The sequence below is a fragment of the Monocercomonoides exilis genome (assembly GCF_001643675.1).
Source record: "Monocercomonoides exilis strain PA203 chromosome Unknown scaffold21-1407046, whole genome shotgun sequence".
Lineage (NCBI taxonomy): Eukaryota > Preaxostyla > Oxymonadida > Polymastigidae > Monocercomonoides > Monocercomonoides exilis.
This window is the reverse complement of record NW_027150566.1, coordinates 1,124,081-1,142,540: the sequence shown is the minus strand read 5'-3', so window position 1 is coordinate 1,142,540 and position 18,460 is coordinate 1,124,081. Positions and strand designations below refer to the sequence as shown.

The 18,460-nt window shown below is 36.6% G+C and overlaps 6 protein-coding genes across 6 annotated transcripts; 3 read left to right on the top strand and 3 right to left on the bottom strand.

Moving 5' to 3' along the window:
- Positions 1–222: 222 nt before the first annotated feature.
- MONOS_1695 (uncharacterized protein) lies at positions 223–2,877 on the top strand (the record flags this gene model as incomplete). Its single annotated transcript, XM_067869826.1, has 4 exons — positions 223–340; positions 555–789; positions 980–2,211; positions 2,297–2,877. 4 exons carry the CDS (start codon positions 223–225, stop codon positions 2,875–2,877), a joined length of 2,166 nt encoding a protein of 721 aa, XP_067727926.1.
- Positions 2,878–4,868: 1,991 nt separating this feature from the next.
- MONOS_1694 (putative Autophagy-related protein 27) lies at positions 4,869–6,480 on the top strand. Its single transcript, XM_067869815.1, has 5 exons — positions 4,869–4,909; positions 5,020–5,141; positions 5,198–5,418; positions 5,473–5,575; positions 5,699–6,480. The coding sequence occupies exons 2-5, from the start codon at positions 5,041–5,043 to the stop codon at positions 6,018–6,020; spliced, it is 747 nt and encodes a 248-aa protein (XP_067727925.1). The 5' UTR covers positions 4,869–4,909; positions 5,020–5,040; the 3' UTR covers positions 6,021–6,480.
- A 166-nt stretch (positions 6,481–6,646) lies between these two features.
- MONOS_1693 (uncharacterized protein) lies at positions 6,647–8,149 on the bottom strand. Its single transcript, XM_067869805.1, has 9 exons — positions 8,023–8,149; positions 7,930–7,958; positions 7,852–7,865; positions 7,703–7,790; positions 7,586–7,636; positions 7,277–7,523; positions 7,087–7,180; positions 6,954–6,986; positions 6,647–6,870 (listed from the first exon to the last, which is right to left on the bottom strand). The coding sequence occupies exons 1-9, from the start codon at positions 8,120–8,122 to the stop codon at positions 6,798–6,800; spliced, it is 729 nt and encodes a 242-aa protein (XP_067727924.1). The 5' UTR covers positions 8,123–8,149; the 3' UTR covers positions 6,647–6,797.
- A 1,658-nt stretch (positions 8,150–9,807) lies between these two features.
- On the top strand, positions 9,808–14,757 carry MONOS_1692 (Autophagy-related protein 4 C (Atg4C); the record flags this gene model as incomplete). The annotated part of the gene is made up of 2 exons (XM_067869794.1): positions 9,808–13,600; positions 13,928–14,757. The coding sequence occupies 2 exons, from the start codon at positions 9,808–9,810 to the stop codon at positions 14,755–14,757; spliced, it is 4,623 nt and encodes a 1,540-aa protein (XP_067727923.1).
- Positions 14,758–15,664: 907 nt separating this feature from the next.
- On the bottom strand, positions 15,665–16,168 carry MONOS_1691c2 (putative ISXO2-like transposase domain; the record flags this gene model as incomplete). The annotated part of the gene is made up of 1 exon (XM_067869793.1): positions 15,665–16,168. One exon carries the CDS (start codon positions 16,166–16,168, stop codon positions 15,665–15,667), a length of 504 nt encoding a protein of 167 aa, XP_067727922.1.
- An 853-nt stretch (positions 16,169–17,021) lies between these two features.
- MONOS_1691c1 (putative ISXO2-like transposase domain) lies at positions 17,022–17,728 on the bottom strand. Its single transcript, XM_067869792.1, has one exon. It carries the CDS (start codon positions 17,623–17,625, stop codon positions 17,119–17,121), a length of 507 nt encoding a protein of 168 aa, XP_067727921.1. The 5' UTR covers positions 17,626–17,728; the 3' UTR covers positions 17,022–17,118.
- Between the last annotated feature and the right edge of the window lie 732 nt (positions 17,729–18,460).

Sequence of the window (18,460 nt, the reverse complement as noted above, 5' to 3'; positions counted from 1 at the left end):
GGGTTAATCCTTACCCTAATTTTGCTCCACAAAACACTAAACCATCCCAATATACAAAATGAACTTGTTTAATTCGTCAAAACCCTAAAACCCAATAAGCACAATTAGAGAATTAAAGTGCAAAGCACCTTAATTCTTAAGAACAATCGTGATCTACGACACCTCTCTTTTAGGGAGTGAGAGCTCCTTATTAAGGGCTCTGTCGTTCACAAAATTTGATAAATGTCAACATTGTTGGAAGGATCTGCGTCGGGACTGAGCGGGATATTCCCGCAAAGCGGACCAACAGGCGGTATGGGAGCACAAATCCCCATCTCCAATCCAACTTCCGCAGCTTCCGGTTTAGCATTTCCTTCATCTTCTGTGTCTCAACTAGCCGACGACATTGCAATGACGCCAGACTCTGCTCCCACATGACACTTGGATAAAGCCTGCAAGTTACTATTCGGGGATCAAACCTCCAACTCAGTGTTCAACTTTCCAATTAACGCCAGTGATATTGATCAGTCCGCAGCAGAATATGAGTTACTCTTGGAACCCCCCGTTTATTCCAGCTAGAACCCACGCTCACTCCCGGTCAAGAAGCTGGTTTTCCGATGCACTTGACGAGGGAGCCTGGAAAGTAGAGTCCCGATTACTTCCAGCGCTTAAGGCAATTGTGCTGGCAACTCAGAATGCGAAGCAGGAGGATAAACCGTATTTAAGCGACGCGCTAACCTTCTTAATTGCAGCGCTTCAAGATGCTAGACATATGAGGATAATTGCAAAATTTGGTTTCGCTGCCGCTAGGTTATTACAGAAAGAAAAAGAAGACCCATTACTCAACAGGGAACAACTTGAAAGGATTGCACCATTGATGCAAAAGAAACGAGAAACCTTAACACACTCAACGTATACAGCTGGCCTGCAGAGCGCGCGTTCCTCGAGAGCTTTTAACTCCAAAAGACCTTTTATCCCTCAAAAGACCCGTTTTTTTCAGAGAAAGAAGGAGGCCGCACCCAAGCCTTCGCACGAGAGTGGGAGAAAATTGGAGCGGGAGAAGTGATTGCGGAAGGTATTCGACCGATTTGGAAAGGAAAGGGTGCGAGGGAAAAACTAGAGAAGGAGAATGGACGATGCAGAGGCTTTATCGGAGGGAAGAAAGAGGAACAAGCTTGTGCGGAGTGGATACAAGAGGGGTTGAGGACGGAAGTGTTGACCAAGCTGACCGCGGACCAGGTTGGTTGCCTGAACAATATTTTCTTTATCCCGAAGAAGAACGGGAAATTCAGACAAATCCCAGACTGCAGACCGCTGAACTCCGCGCTGAAGGATGTTCACTTCAAAATGGACGATCATCGCACGGTGGAGAAACTGCTGCAAAAGGAAGACTGGGCGACTTCTTTGGACCTTTCTCAGGCGTATTTCCTCATACCTGTACACAGAGAGTTCACACCTCACCTGGCTTTCCAGTTCAGAAGAGATTTCTTCGGTTTCAGGGGAATGCCGTTTGGATACAAGGACGCCCCCAGGGTCTTTTCCAAGTTGATGCGCAAAGAAATGATACAGGTAAGGAAACGGTGGAGCGTGAGATGTGTAACTTATTTGGACGATATTCTTCTTCTTCATCAGGACAGGAATTATCTAAGAGCAGCAACGAAGGAGATTGTAGATTGGTTGGGGCAGTTAGGCTTCTTGGTAAATATGGAGAAAAGCGAGCTACAACCAAAAGGACACTTCAATTACCTTGGATGGAGATGGGACAGCGAACAGATGACAGTGAGACTCGAGGATCAACGACGCAGGGAGCTGAGACAACAATGTGGAAAATGGATGAAGTGGGCGAAGCGCAGCAGGACTGTGAAAGTGCGGGGTTTAGCATCCTTCATAGGGCTACTCAGCGCTACGCGCTTCGTGTTCAGAGATGCAAGCTTGTTCATGAACCGATGGTATGCGGTTCTCAAGAAAGGCGTGAGAGAGTCGGGTTGGAATGGGGAGGTGCGTCTCAACGGCAGTCTGATGAAGCAACTGGAGCTATGGTTACAGAGACTGAATACGAGGTTCAGCAGGAAGCTTGTGGATTTTGCCAGCCCGGAAGCTGTTCTTACAACGGACGCATCTCCCTTTGCAGTGGGAGCAACCTTGTATATTGCGGGGAATGTCCAACATTTCCACAAACTTCTCAGCCCAACATTCAGAGAACAAACATCGAATTACAGAGAGCTCTTGGATGTTCTCCTTGTACTCAACAATTTTTCTTCCAACCTGGAGCGCAACAAAATCCACAACCTACTCCTCGGTTCGTACAATACCTCAGTAGTTTTCAACATCAACAGGTGGGGAGCAGGACCGAACTTGATTTCTCCACTGAGAAAGATTCAATATGTATGTCAAGCATTGGATCTGACAGTTAAGGCAATTCATATTCCAGGAGACAAGAACGTGATAGCAGACTCGCTGTCAAGACTCGCAATCGCAGGAGACTACGAGATTCGGACTCAAAATCTTCGCGAAGCAGAAGCAGTTCTGGAAGCCGTCCCAAATGTGGACGCATTCGCAAACATAAGAAACAAGAAAAGACCGATATGGTATGGGCCAGGAAGCCCTTGGTGCACGGACGGTCTGGCCGCAGACTGGAGAGAAGGAGTCATCTTGGCACATCCCCCTGTGCCTCTCATAATGCCTTGTCTGAAAAAAGCCCAGACGGAAAGAGCGAGAGTGGTTCTTTTTCTTCCAGCCTGGAAGAATCAAGTGTGGAGTCAAATATTAGAAGAGATGGAGACTCATCGAGTTATGTGGAAGGACGCAAAGGAGGTCCTGATACCAGGAGAAGGGCTAAGAAGGACTGGAGCATCTCTGCCACCGGGGGGATACATGGCGGCGCGGCTAAACTGGTAGCAGACGAAGGCGAAATATGGTGGAAACAGAGCATGAGACAATGCGGAGTACCGGTGAGAATCCAAGGTGCAGCAAAGAACAGTGTGGATCAGACAACATGGAGATCGTATTGCTTCGGATTCAAACACTTCAGCAGAGCATGGAGGAGATTGAAACTGCGACCGTTCCCCAAGAAGTTTGACAACTGGATAAAGAACTGCGCAGACTGTTTTACAGACCTGAGGGAACGAGGTTTTTCATATGCGTGTCTTGCAGCCACGCGTTCGGCTATTTCACTATTTTCAAAGGTGGTTTATGGAAAGGAGATAGGAGGAAACTCTCTCTTTCATGTGCTGTTTAGGTCGTTTTCCAGAAGCCAAGTGCACAGAAAACCTTATACTGAGATGTGGAAGCCAGACCTCGCTTTTCGATATTATTTTCAAGACTCCCCAAATGAGAAGTTGTCGTTTCTTGAACTCACCATAAAAAGCATTTTGCTAATTATGATATTCACAGCCTGCAGGTTTCGTGAACTAGCACAGCTCTCAATGATGGCATCGATTATAGATTCAAGCGCAGTGCATCTCCAAACGAAGCTCAAGACGACAAATTCACCTTCCTGCATTACAGTACCTTTCCTCGACGAGCCAAACGCAAAGATTTGCCCAGCAAGAACCTTATTGTGCCTATGGGAATTCATAAAACAGAGACACCCTGAGTGTGACACATTCCTCTTGAACACAATAAAATTCACCCCGCTGACAGTGGATGGTATTAGGAAGCTAGCTAGAATAGGAATGTCTTAGATAGGAGTCCCCAAACACTCCCGCCCATACACCATTAAGCACGCTGCTATTTCAACGCTGATGCTCAACAAGGTACCGGAAACTCTGGTTGCAAAGTACGCTAGACTATCACCAACTGCACACACTCCCTCTAGATTCTACCTCTCTGCAGACCTATCCCATCAAATGGCCGACAAGCTTATTTCAGCATCAAGCATACAATCTCCGGTACTCCAACAGCAAACCTCGTGTGAGAAGAGCCAACAGCTTGAGAATACGGATTCAAGCGTCACACCCAACCTGCCAACTGATATCATCAGATTCGGTTTGCCTCCCGTCATTTAGTCCTCAATACAAGACACTCAGATAACCCACCCATCAAAGATAGAAGAACCTGACGATCAGTGAACGACAAACATCGAAGCTGAAGGGATAAGGGATATAATCAGCATAAGGAAGATCAAGTGTACCAGACGGAGAATTCAGCTAGACAACTGGAAAGCCCAATTACTAAAGACTCCCATAAAAGAGAGGTGTCGTTGATCACGATTGTTCTTAAGAATTAAGGTGCTTTGCACTTTAATTCGGAAAGAACAATCAATCTACGACACCTCTCTTGCCAGCCCAGAGCTTAGCTCTTCCCACCACTCAACATAAAGGAGGAGCAGGTATTAAAAGATAGAGGAACGGTCGTGGAACAAGCAAGACAACACAATCACATTAGCAGAATAATGAGCATGGAACATGGCCTATTACCAGGATCAAAGCATTAGCCGAAGCCAAACATGAAGCCAAAGCCTCTTCAACACCAGGTTCACACGTTCACACACAAGTGTGACAATCCATCGCAACAGACACCACACTAACACAGCCTCAAATTAAGCACAACATATCATTCACATTATAAACTCTGCAACACTTCAGTACGCTTTGTTTTTGCACAATATATTTTCTTTTAACTTTAAAATTATTTCACTTCATCCATTTTTATTTTTGTGAACGACAGAGCCCTTAATAAGGAGCTCTCACTCCCATAAAAGAGAGGTGTCGTAGATTGATTGTTCTTTCCGAATATAATTGAATTTTTATAATTAAGGGCGTTGATCGTGAGGTACCAGGATCTTCTCCATTTGCCTAAATGAACATAATTTGTTAAAGTAATATTTAAAATTGTTCAGGAGCTTGCTTTTTCAAAAAAATAAAAAAGATCAAGAGAACCATAAAATACAATAATTTTCCGTATTGAGTGTATTTTTCAAAGTTACATCGTGTGCTTTACTAATATATTGATGCTTCAATGATTCTTATATGAAATTTGTGATTTTGACTCGAATTATTTTTGTTTTTTTCCAATTATAACTTTTAACCTCATTAAAAGAAAAATACATTATCAATTCATATGCTGAAGAACTTAAACAGTGCAGTGATAAGAATTTTTACATTAGTAGCATTTCTTCAGGCTTATCTAATTGATGATTATAAATTAGATGGTCTTACAAAGTTCGAAAACGAATATTTATATAACATGTAATATTTTCATTTTTTGTCTAATTTAGAGATAAGCCCTATGTTGTTGGAGATGAAGAAGATAAGTGGGCATTCAATTTTAGAAAAGCCATTCCAACTTGTGAGGAAACAAAAAAAGCATGCGAATCAGAAAATTGCAATTCACAAAAAATTTTCAATTCAACCGAAACAACAACCTGCTATTGCTTTGGCCTATATAACATGGAAACATATAAAATAAAGGATGATGGAAAGGAGATTACCTTTACATGTTTGATTTTATCTATTTGCATTTTTTTCAAGATAAAAATATCAAAAATTTCAGATAAATATGAAGGAAACGAACAAAATGTTTTACGTACTACAGTTGTTCACTTCATTTGTTCTGACATTGAGACTCCAACTCTTGAATATGATTTGCAAACTGAGTATGACAATAAAGCTATTTTACTGATGTGATATATGCTTACGAAATTAATTTGCATTTCTTTGCTTTTTTCTTATGAAACTTCATTTGTTTAATTTTTGCTGTGGTAAAATTTAACAAACAGAACGAAATTGGATGTGACATGGAAGCATAAGCAAGCATGCCCATTTAAAGGAAAACCAGAAAGTGAGAAAAAAAAGGAGCAACCTGCTGAAAAGAAGAAAGTATCATTTGGCACAGTGATGCTGATCATCATATCTTGCAGTGCAGCACTGTATTTTTTGATTGGCGTTCCAATATGTTTCTTTATGAAGAAGCGCGGGCCCGAGCTTATTCCGTTCTGGCCCTTGTGGTGCAAATTTGGCTCACTCGTTGTAGATGGAGTGAAATTCTTGCTGTCTCCCTGCTTAAGAAAATCAAAAGGATATGAAACTGTAAAGTCATAAGGGAAATACATAAGCATGCTGCAATTGTGCAACAGAGGACAAAAAGAACTAACATATAAAGTGACTTGTTTTGGTGGTTATTTGATTTTTGACTGATAACAACATTGCTGCGTGCATATTGTAATTTGTGTCTTTTCATTGTTATTCTTTCTATATCTTTCACAAATTCACACTTTACGAGATCCGTTTTCATATGTTTTTAATTCAAACAGTTTTTTTTATCTTTTTATTTTGATGTTAATAAAAGTTCTAACCTTTTAAAAGTACAGTTTATTCATTCATTTTTCGTAGTTTGTATGTTTCATAGCGTTTCCTTCAGAATATCTGTTTTCTCTTTTTCTTCAGAAATCATCTTATTTCACATTCATTTTCTGTTGATTCACTTGTCGTCGTTATTTTTGATGCAATGATCTTTTTCGAATCACGAGTGGTGGTAGATAAAGACAGCAACCGTTATGTACATACAATCTTTCTTTGTCAAACATTTTTACTACACTAATTGCAGAAAGAACATTTGATGGTGAGTCAATGCTTCATTACTTTTATCTCAAATAACGATTCGCTAAAGCTAAGCGAAAACGTGTTTTACAAATGCTTTATGTGTTACAATTAAGATAATGAAATAATTGTTAAAAGATAATTTTTATTTTGCGTGAAATGAGAAGACAATGAAAAACAAGTCTGACAAAAAAAGAAAAAAAAAAAAGAGAGAGAGAGAGAGAGAGAGATAAAGGTGAGAAAGAAGACAACTGGAAGCCCATGTTGTAAATTATTGATTTAGCCAGATTTCTTTCCCGAAACCAGTTCTGGTGTGACTTTGAATTGTTTTCCACAAAGGCAATGAAGAACGCTGAAGTTAAGAATCAAGAAATAGATCATAAATATATGATTCAAAAATTATAAAAGAAAATGAAAAAAACGATTTTATCAAACCCAAAAGTGCTCCAATGCCCAATTTTATGACAGCTATGTTATTGCGAATTTGTATTTTCGCGGGTGATGGAATAAAGAAAGAGAGAGAAAAAAGAATCAATTAAGAAATTGTGTTTTTTCCAAAGTTACAAACTATGGACATGCAAGCGCTAAGAATTTTGCTCCACAACCTTTATGAGATAGCATCCCCGGAAAAGCATCTTTATTCCAAAGCACAAGATCACCACCTGATAAATTTAGCGGATCATTTTTAACCATGAAATGTTATTTAGATTAAGGATTATGTTTTTCTCATCTCCCAAAAATATTAACAAAGTACATACATGCACAAACATCGCAATAAAATTGCTGTGAGCATGAAGAATGAATTAAAATTCCAGGTACAGCTTCTGCTGGCCACGAAGCAAATTTTGAGCATTGACAATAAGTTGCAAAGAATCGAGCACCACAGCGGCAATGCAGTATTCTTCCAGAAACATCCCAATGGCCAATCTCTTTGCATGAAGGACACACCATAGCAGTGAACTTTGCACCACATTTGTCGTGAACAAATACACCTGGGAATAGTGACTAACAATAATTAGACATGATTTGTTTTTTAAAAATTACTCTGAAAAAGTTACTTCTCAGACCTCATCACAAACAAATACATCGTTGCAGTTATGACATATATCTCCGTAAAACTGTTTAAGATATGCGTCCACATTTAAAAATAAAGAAGAAATTATAATAATAATTAAAGAGCAAACCGTGTGACCACAAGTGCATCTAAGAGCTCCTTTTTTTGCCCAACTTCCAATTTTATGGCAAGCTGGACATGGGCATGCAAAAAATTTTCTTTACGAAATCAATTAACATATCAAAAAACATGTTTCAAAAATTATAAAAAAAGGCAAACCTTCCGCAAGAATGCTAAAAAATGGTGAAATTATTCACAATAAGCATAAGCATATGCATTACTAAAAAAATGACATACTTGTAAATTGCCTAGACTTTGATAAGTTCCTGAAAATAATAAACAAAATAACAATAAAATTGTAATATTGTTTGCTAATTATCTCTTTCTAACCTTCGAGGCCACAATGAAAACATTGGCAGACAATACCAATCGAAGGTCCAGTTATAGCATCTGGTTCATATTTTCTATCTCCTCCCTCAAATCGACTCATCGCTCAGTTTGAAATATCTTATATTGTAATATGGGTTTCAAGAAAAAAAACCAAAAAAATTTCAGTTTCCAAAACAAGAATATTATTTTTATTTAATAATTTAAAGAATTTGTTCACATTAAAAATGAAAGTATATATTTATTTTATTCAATAAGTGCCATCCACTCTTTTAAATTGATTTTGAATTCACTAATAAATTGCAAGGCGAACGAACAGATGTTAGATTAAGACTACAAATTTGCTCCATTCTAGACTTTTGCTGGGAGAGGCTTGCGAATAAAGGCAAAGAAGCTGCTTCTGTTGTTAATTGTTGCGATGGCAAGAGAGGTTGCTCCTTTGTTTCGCTCATTTCTTTAAAAGTTGGATCTAATGATGCCAAAAGAAGTAGCATTAATTCATCCGATTTCAATTTGTTTTCTGGCAGTGCTTCTTGATTGTACACTATTATAATCATCTCGACTAACTTTGAAAGATTCATCAACATTTCACCATCCAAACTAATTCCATCAGATGTTTCACTTACTAATTCTTCACTCTGTGATTCAATATTCCTCTTTATTTCCAGTTCAAGAAGATTAATTACCATCTGCTTTTCTTCTTCAGAAATCGTATTGGATCTGCACATTGTCAAAAGTGAGCAGACTCTTTTGCTGTTGATGTTGTTGGCCAATAAATGAATAATCTCAACAATGCTATCACGAAGCACAAGCGAACAGAGAGAGCTGACGGGCCCAGGAAAAGCAGCGCAAAATGAAGTTGCAACACTTGAAATAAATTCAATTGTTCTGTTATTCTTTATCAACATTTCAAGTCCATTAATTGTCCCTGTACACAATGATTCGCATCATTCAAAAAATATTAATATTATATGAACAAACATGTACACGCATCACATAAAAATGTTGTACTTTTATTCCTTTCTTCTGGGCACATTTTTATCATTGGGCATACCTCTGAGATATTTGAAACAGAAATTGATGCTAACAGTTTATCCTTTAATTAAATGCAACATTAATTTTCTCAATAATAAAAAAAAAATCCAAACAAAATTATCTTCAACAAAATCTTCACATTTTGATTTTGAACTCTTCGGAACTTTATTGCAAACCACATTCTGAAGGAAAAAATGAAACAAATAAAAATATTTGCAAAACGTTCGCAAACCAAATAATGAGATATTTCATGAGAAGTGGCTTAATAATTATTTTTCAAACAATTTAATCATGATGCTTCATAAAATGAATAATATCATACAATTTTTAGAAATCCACTTTCCGATTTCGGTTGTTATCCATTTGCACATGGTACATGGAGCAATTCCACATGTATCATTTTCTTCAATTATTTGAATATCACTACAAAATGCTATCTGAGATAAGAGAAGTAATAATATCATTATGACTTTTGTGACAGATTTAAAAAATATTGTTAAAACATTCGCAAAATTGGTTTTACTAAGTTAAGGCTTTTTTTTCTTTTTAACAAGCAACGAAATTAATTCGTTCATAATTACACTGTTTTTATACAATTATCAATTATGTGCAGTTGATTATGCTCCAATGCTTCGAAAAGAAGTTGTGAGATTATTCTCTTATTTGAAAAAATAACAATTATGCGATCAATTTCACATAATTTTTTCATAAAGAATTTGTTTTTATAAATTTATTGCAAGTTAAGTACAGTTTATGCCCAAAAAATCAATTGAAGACGACATATGGATCATGGGCATCAGGTACCCTCGCGCATCGAAATCGTCAAAAGATAATTCAAAAGAAACGATATCATCGTTTTCACAAGAAAAGTTCGAAGATAATATTCGTTCCAAAATTCTTTTTACATACAGACGAGGATATCAATCTATTGGAACTACAAAATTAACATCTGACCGTGGTTGGGGATGCTTGCACCGTACAACACAGATGATGTTTGCTGAGGCTCTTTTTCGTTTGGAAAGTGATCGAGTTCCAAATAAAAATTATCTTGACATTTCGTCAATTATCGAGCAATTTTTGGATAATCCGACTGCTCCTTTTTCAATCCACAATATAAGTCAGACAGGAATAAAATTAGGGAAAAAAGTTGGTTCATGGTTTGCCCCTTCCGACGGAGCACATGCGCTTCAAACAATCTCGCAGCAAATGTCCAATCAACGATTTCCTATTGTGATTGTATGTGTTGATACAACGGTAATTGTTGAAGATATTCAACGACGTTTATCAGAAGCCAATCAGCGAAATGTTGAGAAATCTATTTTGCGCGTATCACATTTCCCTTCCGCACAAAAGAATACTTCAACAAGCCAAAAACGCCAAAGCACTTCAGATATTGCTTCAACGGCAAAGTTTCCAAAAGGAAACCAAAAACAAAATTATTCATCCAGGCACAGGTTCAGAGAGTTAGCAGATGGACAAGGCGCATTGGTTCTTCACGCTCGATCAGCTCCAGCGCCGGTTGAGTCGACATTTCGATTTATCGAAAAAACAGGATCGATTTTCACAGAAGTGGACGCACTCTGGAGCAACGAGACGGAAAAAATGACAACAGTTTTAGATATTTCAATGGAAAACGGTGTTGAAGCAAAAAAAGGCGAAACTTCTTCTTCCTCTTCTTCAAAAGACGGTATCCCACAAATCAATGAAAGCGAGATGCAACAGCCTCTAGTTTCAAACAAGACCAGCCAAAATTCAGTTGGAAGCAAACAGCTCCGTTTTTACCTGCCTTCGATGACACACATCGTATCTGCTGAGTCTTCATCACCTCCTTTGCCATTACCTTTGCCTTTACCCATTCCGGTTTCATTTCAAACTTCGCTAAGTGAAGATACCTCTCATAAATGTTCTTCTCTTTCTTCTTTCTCTCTCTCTTCTTCTTCACCTTCTTCCTTTTCATCTCCTTCGTCATCTCTTTCACATTCACCTTCTTTTTCCCCAACAAAACCAGAATTCAATCAAACCCCTCATTCTTCGCAAGACAAATCCAACATCCAAACTTCTTCCACTTCTAAAGAGCAACTTTCACAGGAAATTTCGAATCTTTCATCAAATCTTTCTGATTCTTCATTGAAACATCACCAGAACTCAATAGACTCATTGATTGCAGAGGCAATGAAGCCAATCATTGCAACCGAAGAGGAATACGGCTTCTTGTCAAAACCAATTGTGACTTCTTCTGCAGCATCGTCTGTGGAACAGTCGAATGATTATTCTTCATTTAATTCTTCTTCTTCTTCCTCTTCTTTTTCGTCTTCTTCTTCCTCTTCTTTTTCATCTTCTTCTTCAGAAGCACTTTCACCTCATTCATTTTCATCTTCATCTTCATCCTCTTCCTCTCCTTCTCCTCATTCTTATTCTTATTCCCCTTCTTCCTCTTCTCCTTCTTCTCCTTCTCCCTCTCCATTTCCCTCTTCCTCTTCCTCTTCCTCTTCTCCTTCTACTTCCCCTTCCCCTTCTTTCCATTCCCCCAATCTTTCCTCTTCACATTCTTCTCCACACCCAACCTCTTCTAACCACAACCGCTCTAATTCAAACACTGGAAAATCGTTCTTGTCGAAGCTGTTGAGCCATCCTTCGTCTTACCCTTCGCTTTCGTATTTCTTGCCTCCACTTTCATTGAATTCATCACAATATTCTGTCACTTCTGTTGAAAATACGAAGGGGAGGGGGAAAAGGGAAGAAGAGGAGAAGGAGAAGGAAGAGGAGAAGGAGGAAGAGAAAGTGAATCAGAAAGAAGAAGTTAGAGAGATGAATTCTAACAGAGCATCATCATCATCTTCTTCTTCTTCTTTTTCATTAACAGAAAAAATATCAAATAATGATTCTTCAAATATATCTTCTTTTTCTTCTTCCTCTTCCTCCTCCTCTTCTTCATCTTCTGATTCTTCGCCAACAATCCATTTCAACAGCAACACACTCCATTTTTCTTCACTCAAAGGCACAAATTCTTCACAAACAGACTCATCTTCATTGAATTATCATTCATCTGATATGGAGAAGCAGCAAAATACAACAAAAGAACTTTCATTTTGTGAAGAAATAAATTCTTCTTCCTCTTCTTCCTCTTCCTCTTCCTCTTCTTTTGATTCTTCTTCTTCATCTTCTGATTCTGTGAAAGAAATAGATAATGCTGCTTCAACTGCCTCTTTAACACATTCATTACCATTACCATTACCATTACCATTACCATCATCTTCATCATCTTCTTCTTCTTCTGAAATAGCAATAACAGCATCTTCCTCTTCCTCTTCTTCTTCTTCCTCTTCCTCCTCCTCTTCCTCCTCTTCCTCTTCATTATCTTCACATTCACCGAGTTTCACTTCAATTCCTCTTCAAAACAGTACTATTATGACTAATTCCATTGATATCCATCAAACACATTCCATTTATCACACTGAAAAAGGAGAAGGAGAAAGAGAAAGAGAAGAAAATAGAGAAGAAAGAGAACAAGGAAAAGGAGAAAGAAAAGGAGAAAAAGAAGAAACATCTGAAGAACAAAAATCATCAACTGCAACATCCGCAAACGATAAAATTAGCTCAATTCAACAAGAGAAAGACCACAAACTTCAAAACAACTCACAAAATATTGAAAAAACACATCTTCAAACTACAAACAATGAAGGAAAAAAGAACGAAAAAGGCAAAGAAATAAAATCTGATATTTTCAATGAAAATTCTTCTGAAGCTGCTTCTGATGATTTTTCACTCAAAAAAGCTGTTCAAACAACACCAGGTGATTCGGGCTCTGTTTATTCTTTTTCTTCTATTTCATCATCATCATCTTCTTCTTCTTCTTCCTTGTCTTCACATTCTCCTTCGCCTTCTCCTTCTCCCTCTGTTTCCTCTTCTCCAGCAACTGCTTCTGTTTCTTCTTCTGCCACTTCAGATCTTTCTTCTTTTGATCCTCCTCTTCCTTTGAATACAGAAAGCTCAAGTTCTTCTTCAATCACTTCATCTATTTCATCATCATCATCATCTTCTTCTTCTCCTTCACTTCCATCCACTTCACCTCATCAAACATTACACTCAAATACACAACTGCCTTCTTCATTTGCTTCTTCTTCTTCTTCAAGCAATTCTTCTTCTTCTTCTTCCTCTTCTTCTTCCTCTTCTTCTTCTTCTTCCTCTTCTTCTTCTTCTTCCTCCTCCTCCTCCTCTTCTTCTTCCTCTTCTTCTTCCTCTTCCTCTTCCTCTTCCTCCTCTTCTTCTTCAGGGGATGCTGCTTTATCTAAATCTCCCTCTCTCTCCTTCTCTTCTCCTCCTCTTTCATTCGAAAACCACAAAACACACAAAAGCCACAAAACAAACAAATTTTTCATTGAAAATACAAATTCTGATGAGCAATCGATAAGTCAATCAGAAAAGAAGAAAGAAGCTAAAATGAATTCCCTCTATGAAAATGGATATGAAAGAGCTTATTCGATCTATGAGCCATCGCCTCTGACATCACATCTGCACACCAGACAGAACTCGAATGTGTTGGGAGGTGCTAATAATAACAATAATAATAATAATACCGCAAATTCTTCTTCTTCTTCTTCCTCCTCTTCCTCTTCCTCTTCATCATCATCATCATCATCATTTGCTTCTTCTTCTTCTTCTTCTTCTTCTTCTTCTTCTTCTTCTTCTTCTTCTTCTTCTTCTTCTTCTTCTTCTTCTTCTTCTTCTTCTTCTTCTTCTTCTTCTTCTTCTTCTTCTTCTTCTTATTCCAACTCTTCAACTGAAAGTGATATCCTTTCAGAGCAGAATAAACTGAAAGAAGAAGAAAACGATGATAAAGAAAAGAATAAACCAGAAATATTATTAAAATCAGATGAAGATGCAGAAGAAAAAGCAGAAGAATCCAAAGAACACGAAAAAACAGGAAAACATTCCAATGTTGAAGTCAGACGAAGAACAGTGACACAAGAATTGAACATGGACAATAAAGATGGTATTAATGATAGCTATGCAACTGTCTCTACTGAAGGAATAACTCCTTTAAATTCTTCTTCTTCTTCCTCTTCTCAGTCTTATTTGTCACGTGGATATACAATTGATGCTGGAGTGTTCAGAACATCGCATTCGATGAGAAGTGGCGTTAATTCTTCTTCTGCTTCTTCTTCTTATTTGAAAGAAGTTGCATTTAATGGAACAACTTCATTGTCATCATCATCATCTTCTTCTTCTTCTTCTTCTCTTCTTCTCTCTCAACAACCTCATCTTCCTCATCTTCCCAAGCGCTGCCCTCCTTCTTTCCTGTGGCATCCCTTCATCCTCCTCATCCCCATCCGTTTGGGTGTACAGCGTATCAATCCAATCTACTTCCAAGCTCTCAAAACAATGTTGACTTTACCCTTTTCCCTTGGCATTGTTGGCGGCAAACCACGTTCTTCGTATTGGTTTGTTGGGTTTGACGAGAATTTCTTACTTTATCTGGATCCGCACACGACACAGCCAGCCACGCTAAGGAAAGAAGACATAAATCTCCGGACGTTTCATCAGAGGAAGATTCTCCGGATCAACATTGCTGATATTGACCCGTCGATGATGCTGTGTTTTTTGCTGAGGTCGAAGGGGGAATTTGACGAGTTTTGTGATTTGACAGCGACGATTACGCCGGCGCTGTTCACAATTATGAAGAAGAAGGCGGAGATGTGGTGATTGTGTTATAGAACAAATAATGAAATGAAGAAATAAAAAGAAAAATAAAGTAAAATAAAATGAAATATTCAATAAATTAATAAATGATAAAGTTAACAAATTTTAATGACAGTTGTTTTGATGATTATATATTGTGGTATTAGTTACTGTTTATTATTATTGTTATGGTTGTTGCAATTTATGTTTAAACCATTTTTCAATTTTATTTTTTCATTTTCTTTCTTTTTTTTCTCATTTTTTGTCATCTCAATCTTTTGAAAGATGTTTTATAGTGAAGCTGTGTTGTATGTAAATTTTTGTATATTTATTGAATTGTTGGACTTCATTTTTGAAAGTTGCGTTTTCACGTGAGTGTGTTTACTTTTAACAAGTTATCTGTTCAGAAAGAGAAAAAAAAATGTTTTGATGCGTCTACTTTTTTTTATTATTTTTGTATGTCCTGTCAAGATCATCTTTTGAGATAACTGTTATTTTATTTTATTTTATTTTTAATTATCATTATTGTGATATTGTTTGTTAAGGCTTCTAAAGTACTTATTTTTATTGCAAACAAATTGATTGGACGTTCACATAAAATAATTTGTTATTTATTATCTCTTTGAATGCCAACTTCTTAATTATTTGAGTATAAAACCGTTGTATGCTTTTTTTAACATATTATTTTTTGCAATTTTCAAAGAAATTAAAAAAAAAAAGGCAAATGGGTACTATACCGGTACATCAGAATTAGCTTTATTTTATGATAAAAGTATTTATCATAGTATTATATTTATTCATACAAAATATCAGAGTGAGGAAATCATTCTGTGTTGAAATAATAAATTTTCAAAATTATAAAAAATTATTCTGGGACATGATATTTTTATATGGATATAATGAAAAAATTATTTGTAAATGAAATGAAAAATTATTCTGAAGGGCTATATTCGGTAGAACTTTCTCCGTCTCCTGCTCCAAATGGATCAAAATCTTTATCATCTTCAATTTCAGGAAGAATATCTTCTGCATCTGGGATTTCTTCTTCAACCATTTCTTCAATAATTTCATTTTCCTCTTCAATCAATTCAACAGGTTCATAATAAATCAACTCTTTCATCACATCTTCAAACTCAAGCTTCAATGAACTTTTCACCAAAAACATTGCAATCTGATCGGCGAGATATTTTATTCTCATTCCAGACCGAGGAAAAGATGACCTTAAATGCTTCCATAACCCTTCAATTGTGTTTGTACAAGCCTTATTCTCTTTATTGAAGAATTCCCGCTTGTGGCAGACTGTTTCATGTAAATAACCAAACGTACTTAAACATTGGTAAGCTTTCCATTTGTCAGAATATATCTTTGTTCCGAATTTGATTTGATCCAGAATTATTGGAATCAGTGTATCTTTGGTTCTGTCTGGTACTATCATCATAAATCTATCACCTGCTCCTCCACCTTCTAACCTTTCGACTCCTCCAAAAATCCAAATCAATTTCTTCTTTCTTCCTTTTTGGTATTTCCTTCTTTTCCAGATTGCTTCATCTATCTCCACAATCTTCCCCTCTCCTCCGATTTAGTGCTGGTTTCTGTTCCAAATCCCCATGCAACAGCGCCTCATTACACTAGCCCAATATGATTTAGTTTTTCTGTTCACGGACAATAACATTGAAACAGTTTTGATTGGGATTTTCAACCAGAGATATAGTAATACAAGCAGAGTAATTCCAAGTGGCTTTTTCATATTTTCGAATACTGTTCCTTCATGAACGGAACTTTTGAATTTTCTACATATGGAACAAATCCAATATCTGTATCCTTCTTCCATTCTGCAATTTTTTTCTATTTTGTGAATTCGACATATTGGTGCAATTCCATCTCGCAGCACTGTGAAATACCAATTCCATGCTTTCTCTTCGTCATAAAATGTGCGATTCATCAATGAAATCGTTCGATCTTTCAAGATCAAATTTGGTTCAGCCAAGAAAAAATGTTGATCATTCCCTTAAATTGTGAAAAATTTTTTGATCATAAAATTTACAAAATAATTTTTTAACGAGTTTCCGCACAAAATTAACAAGTTAAAATAGCATAATTACTTATCATAAATAGTTATTAACAGATTGGATGTGTTTTTGAATGTTCCGGTATAATACCCTTTTGCCAAAAAGGCAAATGGGTACTATACCGGTACATCAGAATTAGCTTTATTTTATGATAAAAGTATTTATCATAGTATTATATTTATTCATACAAAATATCAGAGTGAGGAAATCATTCTGTGTTGAAATAATAAATTTTCAAAATTATAAAAAATTATTCTGGGACATGATATTTTTATATGGATATAATGAAAAAATTATTTGTAAATGAAATGAAAAATTATTCTGAAGGGCTATATTCGGTAGAACTTTCTCCGTCTCCTGCTCCAAATGGATCAAAATCTTTATCATCTTCAATTTCAGGAAGAATATCTTCTGCATCTGGGATTTCTTCTTCAACCATTTCTTCAATAATTTCATTTTCCTCTTCAATCAATTCAACAGGTTCATAATAAATCAACTCTTTCATCACATCTTCAAACTCAAGCTTCAATGAACTTTTCACCAAAAACATTGCAATCTGATCGGCGAGATATTTTATTCTCATTCCAGACCGAGGAAAAGATGACCTTAAATGCTTCCATAACCCTTCAATTGTGTTTGTACAAGCCTTATTCTCTTTATTGAAGAATTCCCGCTTGTGGCAGACTGTTTCATGTAAATAACCAAACGTACTTAAACATTGGTAAGCTTTCCATTTGTCAGAATATATCTTTGTTCCGAATTTGATTTGATCCAGAATTATTGGAATCAGTGTATCTTTGGTTCTGTCTGGTACTATCATCATAAATCTATCACCTGCTCCTCCACCTTCTAACCTTTCGACTCCTCCAAAAATCCAAATCAATTTCTTCTTTCTTCCTTTTTGGTATTTCCTTCTTTTCCAGATTGCTTCATCTATCTCCACAATCTTCCCCTCTCCTCCGATTTAGTGCTGGTTTCTGTTCCAAATCCCCATGCAACAGCGCCTCATTACACTAGCCCAATATGATTTAGTTTTTCTGTTCACGGACAATAACATTGAAACAGTTTTGATTGGGATTTTCAACCAGAGATATAGTAATACAAGCAGAGTAATTCCAAGTGGCTTTTTCATATTTTCGAATACTGTTCCTTCATGAACGGAACTTTTGAATTTTCTACATATGGAACAAATCCAATATCTGTATCCTTCTTCCATTCTGCAATTTTTTTCTATTTTGTGAATTCGACATATTGGTGCAATTCCATCTCGCAGCACTGTGAAATACCAATTCCATGCTTTCTCTTCGTCATAAAATGTGCGATTCATCAATGAAATCGTTCGATCTTTCAAGATCAAATTTGGTTCAGCCAAGAAAAAATGTTGATCATTCCCTTAAATTGTGAAAAATTTTTTGATCATAAAATTTACAAAATAATTTTTTAACGAGTTTCCGCACAAAATTAACAAGTTAAAATAGCATAATTACTTATCATAAATAGTTATTAACAGATTGGATGTGTTTTTGAATGTTCCGGTATAATACCCTTTTGCCAAAAAAAAAAGAATTAAACACTTAATTGAATGAATGAAAGCTTGTTAATGTTTTCCAATGCAATGATAAAATTCAAACATGTGTTTAATAATAGAAATCGTTGAT

What these genes read in the sequence shown, in the direction of transcription:
- MONOS_1694 (XM_067869815.1), top strand. Translation starts at nt 5,041, where the DNA reads ATGCTGAAGAACTTAAACAGTGCAGTGATAAGAATTTTTACATTAGTA. An exon ending in AAATTAGATGGTCTTACAAA is followed by an intron (nt 5,142 to 5,197) that starts GTTCGAAAACGA and finishes TGTCTAATTTAG; the next exon opens with AGATAAGCCCTATGTTGTTG. An exon ending in AAAGGAGATTACCTTTACAT is followed by an intron (nt 5,419 to 5,472) that starts GTTTGATTTTAT and finishes CAAAAATTTCAG; the next exon opens with ATAAATATGAAGGAAACGAA.
- MONOS_1693 (XM_067869805.1), bottom strand. Translation starts at nt 8,122, where the DNA reads ATGAGTCGATTTGAGGGAGGAGATAGAAAATATGAACCAGATGCTATA. An exon ending in GATGCACTTGTGGTCACACG is followed by an intron (nt 7,637 to 7,702) that starts GTTTGCTCTTTA and finishes TATCTTAAACAG; the next exon opens with TTTTACGGAGATATATGTCA. An exon ending in TTATTGCGATGTTTGTGCAT is followed by an intron (nt 7,181 to 7,276) that starts GTATGTACTTTG and finishes TAAATTTATCAG; the next exon opens with GTGGTGATCTTGTGCTTTGG.
- MONOS_1691c1 (XM_067869792.1), bottom strand. Translation starts at nt 17,625, where the DNA reads ATGATGATAGTACCAGACAGAACCAAAGATACACTGATTCCAATAATT.